We start from the raw sequence: 17,189 nt of genomic DNA, 5'->3' as shown, positions 1-17,189 counted from the left end.
TCTTTGCTGAACATTTAAAGATATACAAAATAGTTCTCTGTTTTGGTAACAGGATATCACCTTTTATGATGTGACCTTTGGAAAGAAAAGATTTGTGACCATTAATAATATGGCTGGCTTGGAAGTAACAGTGGATTTTGATAAACTTATGTATCATTGTCACATAAAACATGCATGGGCAAGAACTATTCACACTTTTCAGGTAAGAACAAACTTCCGTAAAGCTATTTAAAGAGCTTCCAGTCCAAAGAATACCTTTGCATTATATGCTTTCTAAATTTTGTTGTGATTATTTTAATTTTTAATTAGGAGGCAAAATACTCAGGACAGAGATTAACTTTTTACTCATTTGCTTGTTTCAGAATACACACTATAAAGTCCAAAGAAAGGTATGGTGCTGTGTACCTGTAACTATTTTTAACTACTGTATGATAAATTATCATTTGAGACTTAGTGGCATTGGAAGGATTTATCAGTTATGTAACCTAAAGAGCTGGTTCAAACTCTGTCTAGAAAGAGAGAAGTGCCTGCTTTGTATGAGGATTTTTTTTTTTTTTTTTTACTGTGGATCTGTATTTTCTGCATGCTCCATCTTGTCATTTGTCTCCCCACGATTCCTCTTTTGAGAGGGAGAATGTGGGAACATTGGGGGAGATAATGGTTCAAGCTGTTTGTCTCTGTGTTGGCTCTGGAAACATGGAGACTAAGAATAGCACAAAACTTGAAACTGTTTTCTCAGTTACATGGTGACATCGAGCATTTTTCTTGCTTATACAATCCTTGGTTTGCTGAATGTATGAAAGTTTCTTGTTCTCTTTGGTTTTATTTGTCTTGATAAGAATAATAGATGTTTCCACAATGGGAAAAGATGGAAAAGTAGAAAAAATATCATCCTTTGGAAATAGACTAGTTAAGAATTTAGTACAATTTCCTTTCCCTTTTAATGTGATTTTTTTTGGGGGGGGGTTACAATTTCAAGTTCATTTTGTATTTCTTTGAATCAGTAATTGTATTTTATGTTACATTGTGTTACACAGTTGTTTACATATATGCTTCCAATCTTTAATATTTTGCAATGTATACATATATATATATATATATATATCTTTTCTTTTTTTTTTTAAAGATTAAGGTGGGGTGCAGGGTGAGAAGATCCCTCAGAGACAGAGTCGGGAGCAGAACAAGCAAATTGAAATACACTGCTGAGGGCAGCAGCGGGTGAGATAGAGGTCTGCTGTATCATTTGGGCCAGCAATTTGGTTGGGGATTGAACTCATACTGCAGTGGCTAAGGAAAGCTTCACAGGAGATCCATTTTGTTACATTTTAAAGCATCTTTGATATTTGCACAATAGTTGTCAGCTATCTATATTACATTGTATATAGATGCTAGATATTTAATGTAAATAGATAAATATTATTCTATTGGCTATTTCAGGTATCTTTTTTATATACAAACAATGAGACAATTAACACATATGCACATAAAGCTATATCATTTAAAATTCTTGTGTTACGGAAGACCTAGGACTATGCACAGTCTTTAAAGTTTATTGCTAAGTCTTTCTGTGAGACAGTTGTGGGCCTATGAGTCCTGAACTTAGCAGTATAATTAGAAAACAGGAATCTTAGGCCCTCCCTGTTGCATAAGGGGTTAGGATGCAGCCCTGCAATCTAGCTACAGCCACTTCAGTATAAATTGATCCCCGGCCCCAGCGGTGATCCAAATGGTGCAGCAGACCTCTCCAGTCTTGCCCGCTGCTCCCCTCAGCAGTGTACTTCTTTGATCTGTCTATTCTGCTCCCTGCTTTGTCTCTGGTGACTCCTCCACTTCCCCACCACCCCTGCACCTCTGGCCTGTACCCTAGTTCTATATGCATAAATAAATCTTTAAAAAAAAAAAAACAACAGGAGTCTTAGATAATGACTAAAATGAAATCCATAGATAGATTTTTGTGAGTCCTCTAGCTAGTTAGAAGGTGCTCAAGAGCATTTTCAAGTCTTGTCTGCCTTCTGCCTTGGTAGCCTGTCTGAAGGCAAAGACCAATCATGTCATATTAAGTCTGTAATAATTCCCTCCTAGGGATCCGAGGAGCAGACTGTCGTCTATGTGGTCGGGCTTGCTGGCCGTCAACACTGGCAGCACGTTTACACCGCCGTCACCCGGGGTCGCTGTAGAGTGTATGTCATTGCACAGGAGTCTCAGCTGCGGAAGTCAGTTAGGAAACAAGGCATTCCCAGAAGAACTCGTTTGAAACATTTTTTGCAAGACAAACTCTCCGTGAGCTGTGCATCGCCAGCAGATTTTGCATCCTCATCAAAGAGTTCTGGAGACAGTGGAGGCCCCTGCAGCATGCAGACCTTACCTCTGCCGCTCCCTGCAGTCATAGATGTGGGGGTGACAGATGACACGCCCAGAAGCGCAGCCTCTGTGACTGGGTTCAGGACACCCCCCTCTGCTGAAAAATGGAGATTATCTTCTTTGGATAAAATGATTCCAACCGAGGCGCCATCAGTCGCTCGAGGGCCCAAAAGAACCTGTGGTACGGGTGAGGACGAAAGTCCAAAGAAAATCCCTATGGTAGGGTGGCTGTTTTCTTGTGCTCAACTTTTAATATTGCTGACTTCAATGTGCTTGTAAATGACTGTATTTTCTTTGTGTTCCTTTGTACTGTGGACTCCCAAGTGTTCTCTTACTCTTGTCAGATTCCTTCTCCTTAAGCTGGCTGCTCTTTGTTGATCTTGTCACAGGGCAAGCCAATATGAATTGGTTGCCTGACTGTGGGCCCTCACCTGTGTGCTTAAAGGGATTTATACTTCAGGCACACACAAAAAGGTTAATAATGGGTTTATTTACAAAAGAAAGGGAAATGAAGAACTCAGGGAGAGAGAGAGAGAGAGAGAGAGAGAGAAGTAGGTTAATATTTCCTGCCAGTTCTGCTGACCTAGAACCCCAGTAGCATGCTGAGAGCTGGTGAAAAGCCAAGAGATAAGCCATGAGCCATGAGGCCAAGAGACCCCCCAAAGCCCACGTGTCCAGTTTATATCCAAACATCATTGCTTAACTCCACCTCAGGTCCTAGTAATCCTCTCTTTGGTGATACTGGGATTTGTAGTTCTGGTGTCTGGAGTGGCTGGTGGGGTCCATAAAACATGTATCTGTAGAGTTCGTTCAGGAATATCCTTTCCCACTAGCATTTTCACTCTGCTTGAGCCTGTCTCTGAAGGCAAGCTGAATGGAGGTACCTGACTAGGGAGAAACTTATTTGTCACTCTACCCCTTTTGTCTGTCTGTCTTCCTTTGCACCTCCCTTACCCCCTTTGGGGAGCCTCTATCTCTCTTTTCCCCCACAACTCCACCAAAGTGACTGATTGCAGTCATCTTTTTGGCACTTCAGAGGCCATTTTGTTTTTGGTCTTATTTTGAACTTTTAACATTTCCTTCCCTTGTTTGTAATGTTACCTACTCTAATAATTCCTCTACTCCTTCCCCCAATACTTCATCTCCTCTTTGTTTTTTCACTCCTTTCCCCATCCTCTGTCTGAGACATGCCTAAGGCTTTTCCCTTTGGAACAGATTGCCTCACCTTTGCGACAGTGATTTGTTCAACAAATAGTTTTCAACTCTCCCAAACACCCCAGGCACTGAAAACTTATAGATAAGTGCTAGTTTCTACCTTGCACTGATAATCCATGGTGGGGACAGACTGTCTGTGTAAGTCACTTGGTACTTCACTGAATGAGTGTATTATGGCTGAAACTCTTTAATCCATAGAGGTTGACTATATGGAATCATAGCCTAATATCTTTCTTTTCTAATTTCTTCATTTCAAACACCATTCTCCCAGTGACACAGCTCAAAACCTTGGATTCACTTGGCTTTCACCCTCTTCCTCCAGTTAATTGCTAAACTTGTTACAAAAGTCCCTCTCAGAGATTTTTTCCATTTCATTTAGCCTCTCCTACCTTATGTCCTTATCTAACCTTTGGTGACTTTTGACACTTGTCTCCAATCTCCTACTACAATCTGTTGTTACCAAATTAACCTTCCTCCGGTACCCAACTCATTCCTTTGTTCAAAAGTCTTTGCTGTCTCCCTAATTTTTGCTTAAAACAAAAATTTCACGTTATTTAGATTGCCATTGATACCTTTCTTGCTTTGATTCTGACTCTCCCATCATGATTCATTTCTTACTATTCTTTTTCTGGTTTAGTCAGGCTAGTCTCTTCATTCATTTAAATGAATCAAATTGTTTCCATCTCCTCCTTTTGGCTTTTGTTCTGTTGGGTTTGGATGCATCTTTCCCCCCACTCAGTGTTTGACAAAATTTTAGCTCCTCTGCTATCACTGGTCTAAGTGTTGGATGGAGAAAAATAGGCAAGCCCCTGGTTTCACAGGCAACATATTCTACCAATGGCCATGGGCAGTAAATGCACGAGAAAAAAAAATGTCCAGATCAGGAAAGAGTCCATGAATAAAGATAATGAAGCAAGAAGTGTTGATGGGCGGGTTAGGGAATAGGGCAGGAGCTCTTAGCTACCTCACGGTCAGGTGAGGCCTCCCTATGGAGGTGACGTGTGAGCGAGCACTGAGTGATGTCAAGGCCTGAGGAAGGGCAGAAGACACAGATGCAAAGACTGAAAAGGGGAGGAAGACCTTGTTGCAAGGGGACATCAGGCCAGTGGCGCTAAGGCCGGATGAGCATATTGGAGATGATATTGGGGAGATAGGCAGGGCCAAGGAAAGAAGTTGGGGATTTATTCTGCTTGTAGTAAGAATCTATTGGAGAATTTTAAGCAGGGATGTGATGTTATCTGTTGTATGCTTTAAAATGCCCCCTCCAGCTGCCATGGATAGTGAACTGTGGAAGTAAAATGACATAAGGAACTCCATCAAGAGGGTGCTGTAGAGCCTTGAGAAAAACCAGGGAGGGCAAGGGCAAGTGGCTGAGTTTTTTTTTAAAGATTATTTATTTATGCATACAAGAAATGGAGTATAGGCCAGAGGTGCAGGGGTGAGAACCTTCATTAGAGATAGAGTGGGGAGCAGAACAGTCAGATTAATTGAAATACATTGCTGAGGGGAGCAGTGGGTGAGACAGGAGATCTCTGCCATGTGGGTCACCTCCCCGACTAGGAATCGAACTTGTCCTGCAGCGGCTTCATAGAGCATAAACCCATGTACCAACAGAGAGTGCTTTCTTAATGGATTTTGGAGGTGGAATCCATATGACTGTTGATCAGATGTGAGGGAGTACAAAAGTAATCCAGAAGCCACTTGGCAGATTACTGTGCCATTTTCTGGGATGGGCAAGACATGACAAGAACTGGATTTGGGGAAATGAAGAGGTGGTGTTTACATGTTACATTTAAGCTATCAATTAGACATCTGATTGGCCTTGTTGAGATAATCATGATTTGATAGAGGAATTTGGGGCATCAGAGTAGATTGGTGCAGAGAATGTCCATTAGGGAGTCATTACCGTATCGGTAATTACCATAATGGCAACTAAAGAAATAGGTGAGTTAATTTTAGGAGGGATCACAAAGAGAGGTGGGGATCTTTACAGGTTTTGGGATACTCCCTTTTTTTTTTTTTTAAAGATTTATTTATTTGTACAGAACTGGGGTACAGGCCAGAGATGCGGAGGGTGAGAGGATTCACCAGAGACAGAGCGGGAAGCAGAACAGGCAGATCGACTAAGCACACTGCTGAGGGGAGCAGTGGGCGGGTCAGGAGAGGTCTGCACGCCATGTGGTCACCTCCGGGGCAGGCGGGAATCGAACTCATGCGGAAGCGGCTCTTTAGTTTCTTAGTGCAGTGCTTTAACCCGCTGCGCCACCAGGGAGGGCCCGATACTCCCTTTTTTAAGATTTATTTTTATGTATTTATGCATATAAGAACTGGGGTGTAGGCCAGAGGTGCAGGGGGTGAGAAGACTCCCTAGATACAAATGGGGAGTACAACAGGCAGATTGTTAAATACACTGCTAAGGAGAGCAGTGGGAGGGACAGGAGAGGTCTGCTGTGCCATGTGGGTCAGCTCCCTGGCCAGGGATCAACTCCAAGAGGTGATAGACAGCACTGTCACTTAACCCCAAGCCTCTGGGGGGGAGGGGGGGGCAACTTTATTTTTCTAAGTTTCTTTGCTCTGTATATCTTAGCATCCACATGGGTTGTGGAGGTAGGGTTCAGGTGATCACGCAAAAAGAAAATGACAGCATTGTCCACTTTCAGTTCTGAGCTTCTCAGAGCTCTCAGTTCCTGCTGAGGCCAATGTGACAGCAAGTCTGTGCTCAGAGGGTGACGACAAGTGCTGACCGGCTCTGGCTGGTGTCACTGTTTGATGCACAAGATTCTCTTACTGAAGAAAATCAGAGTTTGCCTGAAAAATGTGATATTTACTGGAATCTTGAGAAACAAAACTTGAATTCAAAGCTTCAGGACTGATATGTTAGGCATTTAAGTATTTCCTTAATTTTAGACTTCCAAGTGCTTTGAGATGTGTCATTTCTAAAAGATCAAATATGGGACAAAGGTTGGCCATATAGCCCTTCACATTCACATGGCTACTTAAGAACCAGTCAGCATTGAAATTGTATACTTCTAATGCCTGACCCTTCCTAGGTGAAAGCGGTTGCTTCTCTGCAGTTTTATAGCTTTGGTCCAGAAATTTTTACCTATTTTTTTTTTTTAACCTATCCCCCTCCCCCACACTAGAAACAAAATGCCCCTTTGAATAGAAATGTGTAAACTTTCAAAATTTTTTCATGTAGAACAGTAATTTCAAGAATTTTTTAAATAACATTTTAACATTAAGATTATCTAGGACAGGGCCCTCTCTGGTGGTGCAGCGAGTTAAAGCACAGCACTGAGAAGCTAAAGACACTTCAGCATGAGTTCGGTCCCCACCCCTGGAGGTGACCCACGTGGCGCGGCAGACCTCTTTTGACCAGTCCGCTGCTCTCCTCAGCAGTTTACTTGTTCAGCCAGCCTGTTCTGCTCCCTACTCAGTCTCTGGTGAATCCTCTCATCGCCCCTGTACCTCTGGCTGTACCCCTGTTCTGTATGCACAAATAAATAAATCTGAAGAAAACAATTATCTACGACAATATAAGCACAGATCCCTGACTACAGTCCTTTGTGTCTGTAATTCTGTCAATCAGACATCTGTGTATCTAGCTTTCAGGAACAGGCTCATGTGATTGTAGAGGAAGGCCAGCCCAGAGCCCTCAGGGTAGTGTAGCAGTCTGGAGACCCAGAAAAGAGTTGACTTTTCTGTCTGCTGGGGAGAGGTTAGTCTTTTCTCCTAGAACCTTTATTTGATTGGATAAGTCCCACCTACATTATGGAGGGTAATCTTCTTCACTGATTTAAATGTTAATCTAAACGATGCCCTCACGTAACCTCTAGAACCATGGTTGACTAAATGTTGGATACTATGGCTTAGCCAAGTTGACACAAAATTAACCACCACAGTCCTCAAAACTGAACAGGCTTGGCATTATGAAAGGTTAACCGAGGTTATCTTTTGCATATCTTGGTCGTGGTGAAACTTCCTGGTGGCCGTCCTGGTCCGTTGCTTTGTGCGTGGGGATCAGCAGTAGCGCCAAGAGCATGCTTGTGGCATGGGAGTTGGTCTCATGGCAGTACTCAGGGCTGGGGGCATGGGCATTGCAGCCTGGGAGAGCCGGCAGACAGGACTTAGTGCTCAGAAAGACCCGTCCTTGCTTTAATGTTCTGCGCTGCCATCTTGAGATGATTAGTTTTTGAACATTTAAATTTTGTACCGGGTTGCTCGATTATGGGGTGGGTTCAGTCTACACCTTTAGGAGTTAGCTGTGTGTGTGTGTGTGTGTGTGTGTGTTCATTCAGCCAGTAGTGACTGCGCCCTGTGGATCCTGGGGCTGGGTCCCTGCACTGCCGCAGGGAGCAGAAGCAGACTGGATCCCACTAGAAACTAACTGACAGCTGGTGGTTCTGAGCAGGTCTCCTGGGGGGTGCGGAAAATGTATTATATCTTCTGCAAAAGCAGAGAGACTAAAGATGCGTAGGGTAGACTGACTGCATTTTTGCAAAATTAACTTTATTTTTACTGCTGTTCTCCAGGTGGAAGAGTCATCTCCACAAGTTTCTTCTAGACTTCAGAATTTGAGACTCAATCATTTAACCCCCAAGCAACTCTTCAAACCCACCAACAATCAAGAAACTTAATTTTATTTTGGATTGCTCAAAATAATTGTTATTTTCCAGTTAACACATAAGGAACCTTGTTGCTTCCCAGTGTCAAGCTAAGAGACTTCTGTCACTGACATTTCATTCTTATGGTGCTTGTATTTATTGTATAGATGTTTCAGAATCATTTGATCTGAGAAAACCTTAATGATGTCAACATCTGTTATGAGAGATGGTAGCACTGAACATAAATGAGGGGAAAAGAGGTTGCATGTTTCTTTAAAAAGATTCTGCTGTCTAAAGTATTTTGACGATAAAGGCTTGTTAAATTTGCATGATCACAGTGGCTGATTTCTGCCAGGGGTTTGAAGCAGTTAAAGAGTAACTGTAATTGCATCTCTTCACTTGATCTTAGCCTGTGGGGAAGCAGTGAGGATCTTAGCCAGTAGGGAGCAGTGATGGTAATTGCTTCTTTTTATTGACATACCCGAGGATATTGTGGCTCTTCAGAGCAGTCATCTCCAAAGGCTGCACTCCGATGCTGCTGCCTAGGCCCCGCTCACCTGGCACCCTGGAAGTTTCTTCTGAACTGGAACTCACTGGTTTTGATTTTTCTTAATCTGCCAGATAATTGACAAAATACTGTGAGTTTGAAGTTTACAATGTTGATTTGATACACTTGTATCTTAGTGTGCTCACCTCTGTAGTTTAACATTTCTATCATGTCCTAATCATCATTTATATGGGACACATGTTTGAATAGTTCCACATTGGAAATTTGTGTTCTCTCATTGTTCAGTGGCCAAAGAAAATGTTAAGAGGAAAACATCTACCTTGTTATCCCAATTTTTTTTTTTAAGATTTATTTATTTATTTGTACAGAACTGGGGTTCAGGCCAGAGATGCGGAGGGAGAGAGGATTCACCAGAGACAGAGTGGGGAGTAGAACAGGCAGATCGAGGAAGTACACTGCTGAGGGGAGCAGTGGGCGGGTCAGGAGAGGTCTGCCGCACCATGTGGATCTCCTCCCGGGCAGGTGGGGATCGAACTCATGCGGAAGTGGCTTAAGCTTCTTAGTGCTGTGCTTTAACCCGCTGCGCCACCAGGGAGGGCCCGATAACCCATTTTTAATAAATTGCTTATTATTGAGCTAAGAGTTTTTTATTCTGTATACAAGTCTCTTACTAGAAATATATTAAAATATTAAAATATCTGCAATATTTTCCCCATTCTGTAAAAATTATTTTCATTTTGTTGATTATTCACAAAAGCTCAAAATTTTTATTCTGATGATGTCCAATGTATCTATTTTTATTGTTACTTGTGATTTTTGATGTTATATCTAAAAAAATCATTCCTACTTAAAGTCATGAAGATTTCCTCTTTATTTTTCATCTAGGCATTAAACAATTCTTGGTCTTCTATGTAGCTCCTTGATTCATTTTTGGGTTAATTTTTGCTTATGGTGAGGTAAGTGTCCACCTTCATTCTTTCACATGTGGATATCCTGTTGTTCCAGCTCTATCTCTTAAAGAGACAATTCTCTCCCCATTGGATTGTCTTGCTGTGCTTGTCAAAAATCAATTACAAATGTGAAGGTTTATTTTTGGATTCTCCATTCTATTCCATTCATCTATATATATACATCTGTTCATTAGCTTTGTGGTAAGTCTTGAAATCAAGATACATGAGTCTTCCAATTTGTGATTCTCTTTCAATAGTTTTTAACTATTTTGGGTGTCTTACATTTCCATATGAATTTTAGGATCAACTTGTCAATTTCTGCAAAGTAGCTGGTGGGAATTTTCATGGGGGTTCGGTTAAATCTAGAGATCTGGGGGTTACTGCCGTCTAAACACTGTCTTCTGATTCTTAGAACTGAGCTCTTTTCTTGTTTGATGTCTTCTCTCATTTCTTTCAAGGGTACATTGTAACTTCTGAGTATTATTTTTGACTGCCTTTACTAGCTGCTTTTTACTTTTGATCCTAGAAATGTCTGCTTAGTTTTGGACTGTTCATTGCTACTGTATAGAAATACAATTGGTTTTTGTATTCTGATTATCTTCCAAACTTGCTAAGCTAACTAACTGGTTTTAATTGCTTCCTACTCAAAGACTAACTGTGTAGGACTCAGTCTAGAACCTTAAAGTACAGGCAAGGCAAAAACAAAAAAAAATGCACCTCTCTTTTTGGCTCTTAAAATCACTGTTTATTCCATTTGGTAGAGGGTTTTTTTTTTTCCATACAAATATTTGCAACAATTTTGAATTCCCCAAAACCATACATAGACGATAAATACCATGCTATTAAAGTATTAAATTTGTACAAAAATACTTTACAGTTTAATACTTGTTTGTTACAAATAAAAATACATATTTAAGTGACTCATGATCTTTTTTTTTTTCTTAACATGATTCTGCTTTATACTTTCTCGCCCTGGTGGTTCTGAAATATGACTGAAATAACATATTTCTTTGCACAGAAACAAAGGTGAGCTTTTCCTTAAGCAAAGGACACAGTGTTTAAATGCTTTACTTAAGCGGCTGATTGATTTATTGATCAAAATGAAAATGTTTGGAGATTCTACAGTCAATATACAGATCTACTTTTTTATATTCACCAAATAACAAGTATTAGTGTTAACTATTCAAAATATCTGAACAAATGGAAACAGTTGCTGACAAACTTAAAAGCAACTGTCACAATTTATTGCTTTGAGGGATGGTAATAATTGGCGATGCATTTTGTGGAAAATGTATTTACAATTTCGCTAAGAGGCATGGCTCAGAACAAAAGATAGTCCAGTGTCATTTTTATAAGTACATGTGCTGTACACCCCTCAATCTAACCAGTTTTCGAAACAGTCAAGCAGTATGAGTTTGATTTGCCTATCATTAAGATAAACCTCATTTTAATAGACTCTTCATTCTCTCTTAAATTCTTACTCTTGAATTTTAAAAATAAGATAACTAATTCTCAGTGTTTACTAACCACTCTAATTTCATTATCAGAGATTTTCAGCTATTTAAAAATGTGTCCTTAAAAAAAAAACAGGTCACAAGACATATCCTGTTTGATAATTTGTTGCATAGGGAATAGCATACATCTTAAGTTAAAATCATTCCTATACTTGGGCAAAACATTTACCACCACCTATTATGGTCTCCTCCGTGCATCGTTGCTGAAACATTGTAAGTAACTTAGTGTTATACCTCCCCCCTCCCATAGCAGCAGCCCCAGATTCACCAAACTCTAGTTCCCCTAGTAGAGCCAGCTTTATGAAAAGCCTTCTTGATCCAGTTCTTACGTCCATGACTTCAGAGTAAGAAACTGATTTCAAAGTGAATTAAGGAAATGATCATAGAGAATATTTTCAAACAGACGTTTCTCTTTTTAAAAAATGATAGGAAGATGACCTTGTAAAAAATGTCCTTGGATGGTAACTGTGGGGAGGGGTGGCCTAGCTAGTTTACTTTCTCCTCTACCATTAGGCTTGGCAGGGACTCGCCTGCTCTCTACCGGAGTGGTCACCAAGGAAGAAACCTCTTCAACTTGAAAAGGGACATGAACATGAGCCGTGAGTGAGATTTAAAAGACCCCTGTGCTTGCATTAATGCCGCGTGATTATCTGTGCTTCGAAGGTCACAGACATCTTAAAGGGATTTCTTAGCACCATGTGTAGATATTGTCTGTTGTCCTGCTTTATAAAAAGCGTTGCTATAATGTGTTAGTTGGTTCTCGTATCTCCAAATTACCACCATGGCCAGGCTGCTGATAAAAAGCACTGTTCTGTTCACTCCATTCTCTGGGTAGAGTCTGTTCCATAGACTTCTGTGAAGCAAGTGGGTTTCTACTGATAACCAGGTCCAGCTTATTGCCGGATTCTGCTATAAGGGGCACCACCAGGCAGCAGTCAAAGTCTCTTGTTCGGACATGATTCACCTGAAAGACCAAGAAGGGCCATTTTGAATAATTGCCAGAGACAAAGTAAATCCAGTTAACCCCTCTGGTGCAGTAAGTCCTGGAAGGTACTTAAACAAGTCTGTGGAGGGAGGTGTTGTCCATGCTAATGCTGAAATGTGGCTATTGGTTTCCTTATTATCTGCTGCTACCCTGCAAAACCCTTGAGAGCAGAGAACAAAGACATCCCAGAGCCCCATGCTGATCTGGTGTTGAATAGTCTCTCCTGTTTCAGGTGAGGAAAGAGAGGCACAGAGTGGGTGACAGATATGCCTTAGACTAGCGAATGGAGAGTGGTCAAGCTAGGATGTGATCCTTGGCCTGGCGGCTGATTCTACAAGTCCATGCTCCCCACTCTGACCCTGAACTCTCTTTTTCAGAAGTAAATCCACTGCTCGGCCTTAGGTTATCCACATAACCACATAACTGCTTTTCACTCTTTCTTCTTTGCCTCCACGTTTTTAAATTCATTTACAGTTTGCTTCTGAATGTGGAGATAGGAGATGGGTACAGGTAGTTAGGACCAGAGTATCCCAACATCCCAGTCAGGTGTCCTAAGACCATTCATCAGTCTGAATAAAAACAACAGGTTGGACCAGGAGGGTGCCCCTGAAGCCCAAGTGCCTTAAGTTGATTTGTAACTGGGTGGTCCCTAGGAGAAGGGAAGTTCCAGGTTCCCTGCCCCACCCAGAAGGAGGGTGGAACTGAGCAGAGAAAAAGGAGAGAGAAGAAGAGAGAAGGAAGGCAGATGGAGGAGACCTAAGGAAGCCACATGGAGCAGCAAACATGTGATGAAGAAACCGGGCTTGTTTCCTGACCCTGGACTGGTTAAGGCAGATGTGGGTGAGATACCTGTAGGGAGGTGACTATGGCAGTGTTTATATTGATTTTGATTTTGCTCTTTTCCTCTCAGATTTGTCTGGCCATTTCTGACCCTTTTCCATGGGTCCCGGCCAGAAGGTGCTTTAGTCTTGTGGCAGGCTTTCAGGCCTTGCTTTGGGCCAATCCCTTTTGGGTTGACTTTTGCCCACGAGGGGATGGGTAACTTCAGGTGTTTGATTTAGAAGTTATATCCTTTGTGTCCCATGTTGTATATTCACTGTATTAAAGTCACTTTTCATTAAAGCTTTATATGTTTTGTCTTGTGGCGGATGACAGAACCCACTTAGAGCAGGCAGGTTTTGGGGCTTCAGGGGTGCCTCTCTCTGAATTGAGGTGCCCTATAACAGATTGACAAGTTACTGAGAAACAATCATGGGGCCAGGAGGGTGCTGCTCACTCCTGTAATGTTCAGAACAGCAACACAATGACTCAGTGCTACAACAATGGCCAACGCTACTTTTGGGAAGGAAGACCAGATAATGTGGGCATACTCAGTGGCCCTTGGTCATCTAGAAGCCCCTATGGGCCCAGCCAGTCAGCAAAGGATACAACACAGAGATGCTCAGAGGCCCCATCCTTGCCCACTATACCCAGCTAAACACCTACTTTAGCCCCACAGCACTTATCCACTTGGGACTCATCTCCCCTTAGATAGCTTTCCTGTCCTTCCACTTGTCTATCAATAAATCTCTAGCTTTCTAAAACTTTGTTCTCGATGTTGAATTCTTTCTTCGCAGAAGACAAGAACTGAGGTCCTCCTGGGGTCCTCAGACTCCGGGTCTGCTCCCCAAGCCCCAGTTCAAGGCTGATATATCAGGACTGTATAACGAGACCTGGGAGAAGAAGGAACTAGTCCTCTGACACAAGCTATGTAACCTCTATCGACAGACACGGTACAGGTAGAGGGGAAATGCTCTGAAAAATCAGACTTTCCACGCTAACTTATGTTATGACCTCCCTTTTTTGTGTAATTGTAATATCAAAATATTCTGAGCAACCTTCAGCTTACAATTGGATTGCTTCAGCCTCAGGAGGCGCTACCTGGCCCTGACAAGCAAGCACTGTACCAGGGTGAGAAATTCCTCTTGAAGTCAAAAGTCTCTCTCACTGCCAGACTGAGGAAAACCCAAATCTTATCACTCTATCTCACCTAGCCTTCTATTCAGTTTTTAAATAACCACTCAAGCTTTCAACTATCTAGTCTTTGGATATGGAAATTCACCCAAGTTACCTATGCAGAGCTAATCAGGTTTCTGGGACTTTATTTTGGACAGTCTTCACTGTGGTAAATATAGTAATATTAGTCTTAAACTTTGTGAATCTGTGTACTTGTTTTAACCTTGATAGATTGATTTTAAAAATGTTATAATCTCAACTAAAGGTCAAAACGACAAAAAAACTATTCTTAGCAAAAAGGTGATTGTGATCTCAGCCCCTTTCATATGCTAATGTCATCCCACTGCCTGCTTGAAGTGTATAAAATAAACCTCTGCTGAAGGCAGAGCAGGAAGACTTGCACCCAACTCCGATTCCCGTATTCCTCGTGCCCGCTCCGCTTTTTTCCCCCTTCCCCCCCCCCGTCCCTCTTTTCCCCCCTTTTTCTAGGAATCTCCGCTTGCGGATGCCATTCCCACCTTGAGACCCTGCCTGTTCTGCCCCCCAATAATCCGTGATCGGGGACAAAGTCTCCGACAGTCCTCGTTCTAAAAAGTTTGTAATCGCTAAAGAACAGATACAGGAAAACAGGTGTTTGTAGTAGTAGGCAAATTATAACAAAGGCAAACGCTTCCATAGAGGAAAAAGCTTCCATCCTATGTAGGATAATAGGCAACGGAGGATGGGTGATCCTGGTTCAGTAAGACTCTGAACAGTTAAATTAATTGAAATTCCACCTGAGGTCTTACCTGCAGGAGTCTGTCATAGGGCTTTAAGCCACCTAGATCTCCTGGGCCAGCGGGGCGAATATTTTTGACATACACTCCTTTCTCTAGCAAGCCATCTGCCACACTGAACCCGAAGTCCTCCACATCAGAGCCCTTGTACAAGGTCACCTGAAAAGTGAAATGGTGCGAGAGACATTTAGCTAGGTTGCAGACTTCTGCTTGTGAAGCTTTTTGAGAAGCAATCTAAAATTAATTTTAAAAAGATGCATTTGTAATAAGTTAGCTCCCCACAACCGTGCAGCTTTCTCCTTTCCCTGGAACACCTTGCCATGTGTGGAATCCCACCTGCAGCTGGAAAAAAGAAAACTGCTTAGGAGTCCTGTCTTTTTTTCAAAATCATAACCAGCAGGCAAACAGGTAAGAATTCCCCTAGGAGGCTGAGGTCTGTCTTCCTGGGTACAGTGCCCAGAATACCCTGCTCCTCTGAGCAACTCCCGTGGATCACACCTATTTGCTTCAGTACATAATCCCATCCTCAGCACTGTTGGCCAAAAACAACTTAAAGGACCTGCAAGTGTTCTTTAACAAACACCTGGCTCTGAGGTCTGGCTTGATGAGCGACCTGAGCTCTTGTCCAGGGCTGGGTCTAACCACTTGACGTTTACCTTCAAAGTCTCGGACCTCAGCTACCTCTCTCTGCACGTGAGGCCAACTATTGCCCTTAAAGCATCTCCCAGCCCTCCTTCCTCACCTAACCCCTTGCAAGAGTGGCTCCGAGGTTCATCCATGAAATCGTTCTGGTGCAGTAACAAATGGCTGGTCTCTCTGCTAAGATGAGCAAGCTTGCTTTTCCCTATTCCTTGCAATGTCTCTTTCTGACACAAGCCATGCAACCTCTGTCGTCAGACACGGTACGGATGGAGGGGAAATGCTCTGAAAAATCAGACTTTCCATGCTAAGTTATGTTATGACCTCCCTTTTTTTGTATAATCGTAAAATATCTGAGCAACTTTCAGCTTACAGTTGGATTGCCTCAGCTGCATAAGGCCTGCCTGCCCTACAAGCAAGCACTGCACCAGGGTGAAAAATTCCCCTGAAGTCAAGTGACTTGACTACTGACTGATAAATAAAAGCAAAAGGGCTGTTTTTGCAAAGTCTCTCTCACTGCCCGATGGATGGAGGAAAACCCAAATCTTATCATTCTATTATCTCACCTAGCCTTCTATTCAGCTTCTAAAGAATTACTCAAACTTCCTATTGTTTGGCCTTTAGATGTGAAAATTCATCCCAGGTTGCCTGTTTTGAAACTAGTCAAATTTTCTACCTGCTACACCTTAAAGGAGTCCACAAAAGTCTTCTGGCTAGTCTTTCAGGATTCTACTAAGTAGTCTTCAGATAAGGAAATTCACCTATTCAGAGATTTGATTAGCAAGGAATTTCCTCTTCTGCCTCCCAGGATGACTCAGGTAGAAAAACAAAAACCCATTAAGTAGTAGATAAGGTTTCAGGGACTTCTATCTTAGTTGATCTCCTCTATAGTAATATTAGTCATAAACTTTGTGCACTTATGTACCTGTTTTTAACCTTGATTGATTTTAGAATGTTATATCTCAGCTAAAGGGCAATACGACCCTAAACTGTTCCTAGAAAAAAAGATGGTTGTAATCTCTCAGCCCAGTTCATGTGCTGATGTCATCCCACTGCTTGCTCCTAGTACAAAATAAACTTCTGCAAAAGGCAGAGCAGGAAGACTTGCACCCAACTCCGATGCCCGTGTCTTCCTCGCTCCCCTTTCTCCTTTTTCTCCTACTCCCCCTTTTTAGGAATCTCTGCTCGCTGAGGCCTTCCCACCTTAGGGTCCTGCCTGTCTTGCTTCCAGACACCTCAAATAGTTGGAGCTGGTCTCCAACATCTTTCCTTGTTTGACAGGTTTGTCTTGTGTTCCGGGGAAGGGGAATTAAACAGCAGCTGTTGCGAATCAACTCCCAGTTGACCCCTGCACACTCCCCTTTGCAGACCCTTGTCCACCTCCCTGCCCCCTTTTATGTTTAGCTTTGTACACATAGCCCTGCAGCCTGCCAAAGAGCAGGACGGTGGTCTTTCAGACTTGTGTCTGCTACCCTCCTCATGTGTCCACAAATTAAACCACTTTCCTTTTCCTCAAACTCAGTTTCCTTTTACTGGCTGAGGGAAACTGAGGCTGGCCTTCAATAACAATTTGTACGGTTATCAGATGTCGACAGCGTCCCTACCACAGGAGGTCTTACCTGCAGGAGTCTGTCATAGGGCT

At 42.3% G+C, this 17,189-nt stretch overlaps 2 protein-coding genes across 9 annotated transcripts in view; one reads left to right on the top strand and one right to left on the bottom strand.

Moving 5' to 3' along the window:
• The window catches only part of HELB (helicase (DNA) B), a 29,696-nt gene extending 20,619 nt beyond the window's left edge, over window positions 1-9,077 (top strand). Inside the window, exons 11-13 of the mRNA XM_004675922.2 lie at window positions 53-202; window positions 2,083-2,580; window positions 8,109-9,077. Coding sequence (XP_004675979.1) covers window positions 53-202; window positions 2,083-2,580; window positions 8,109-8,213 — 753 coding nt within the window. The 3' untranslated portion in view covers window positions 8,214-9,077. The remainder of the gene's footprint in view (window positions 1-52; window positions 203-2,082; window positions 2,581-8,108) is intronic.
• A 438-nt stretch (window positions 9,078-9,515) lies between these two features.
• GRIP1 (glutamate receptor interacting protein 1) overlaps window positions 9,516-17,189 on the bottom strand; it is a 389,697-nt gene continuing 382,023 nt past the window's right edge. For all 8 annotated transcript variants that reach the window (XM_012720449.1, XM_012720450.1, XM_012720452.1 and 5 more), the window contains 2 exons: window positions 14,921-15,067; window positions 9,516-12,116 (listed from right to left, as the gene is read on the bottom strand). In XM_012720449.1, coding sequence (XP_012575903.1) covers window positions 11,892-12,116; window positions 14,921-15,067 — 372 coding nt within the window. In that variant the 3' untranslated portion in view covers window positions 9,516-11,891. The remainder of the gene's footprint in view (window positions 12,117-14,920; window positions 15,068-17,189) is intronic.

Source organism: Condylura cristata, unplaced genomic scaffold (assembly GCF_000260355.1).
Source record: "Condylura cristata isolate star-nosed mole 26May11 unplaced genomic scaffold, ConCri1.0 scaffold00004, whole genome shotgun sequence".
Taxonomy (NCBI): domain Eukaryota; kingdom Metazoa; phylum Chordata; class Mammalia; order Eulipotyphla; family Talpidae; genus Condylura; species Condylura cristata.
This window is presented reverse-complemented; position numbering and strand designations above follow the sequence as displayed.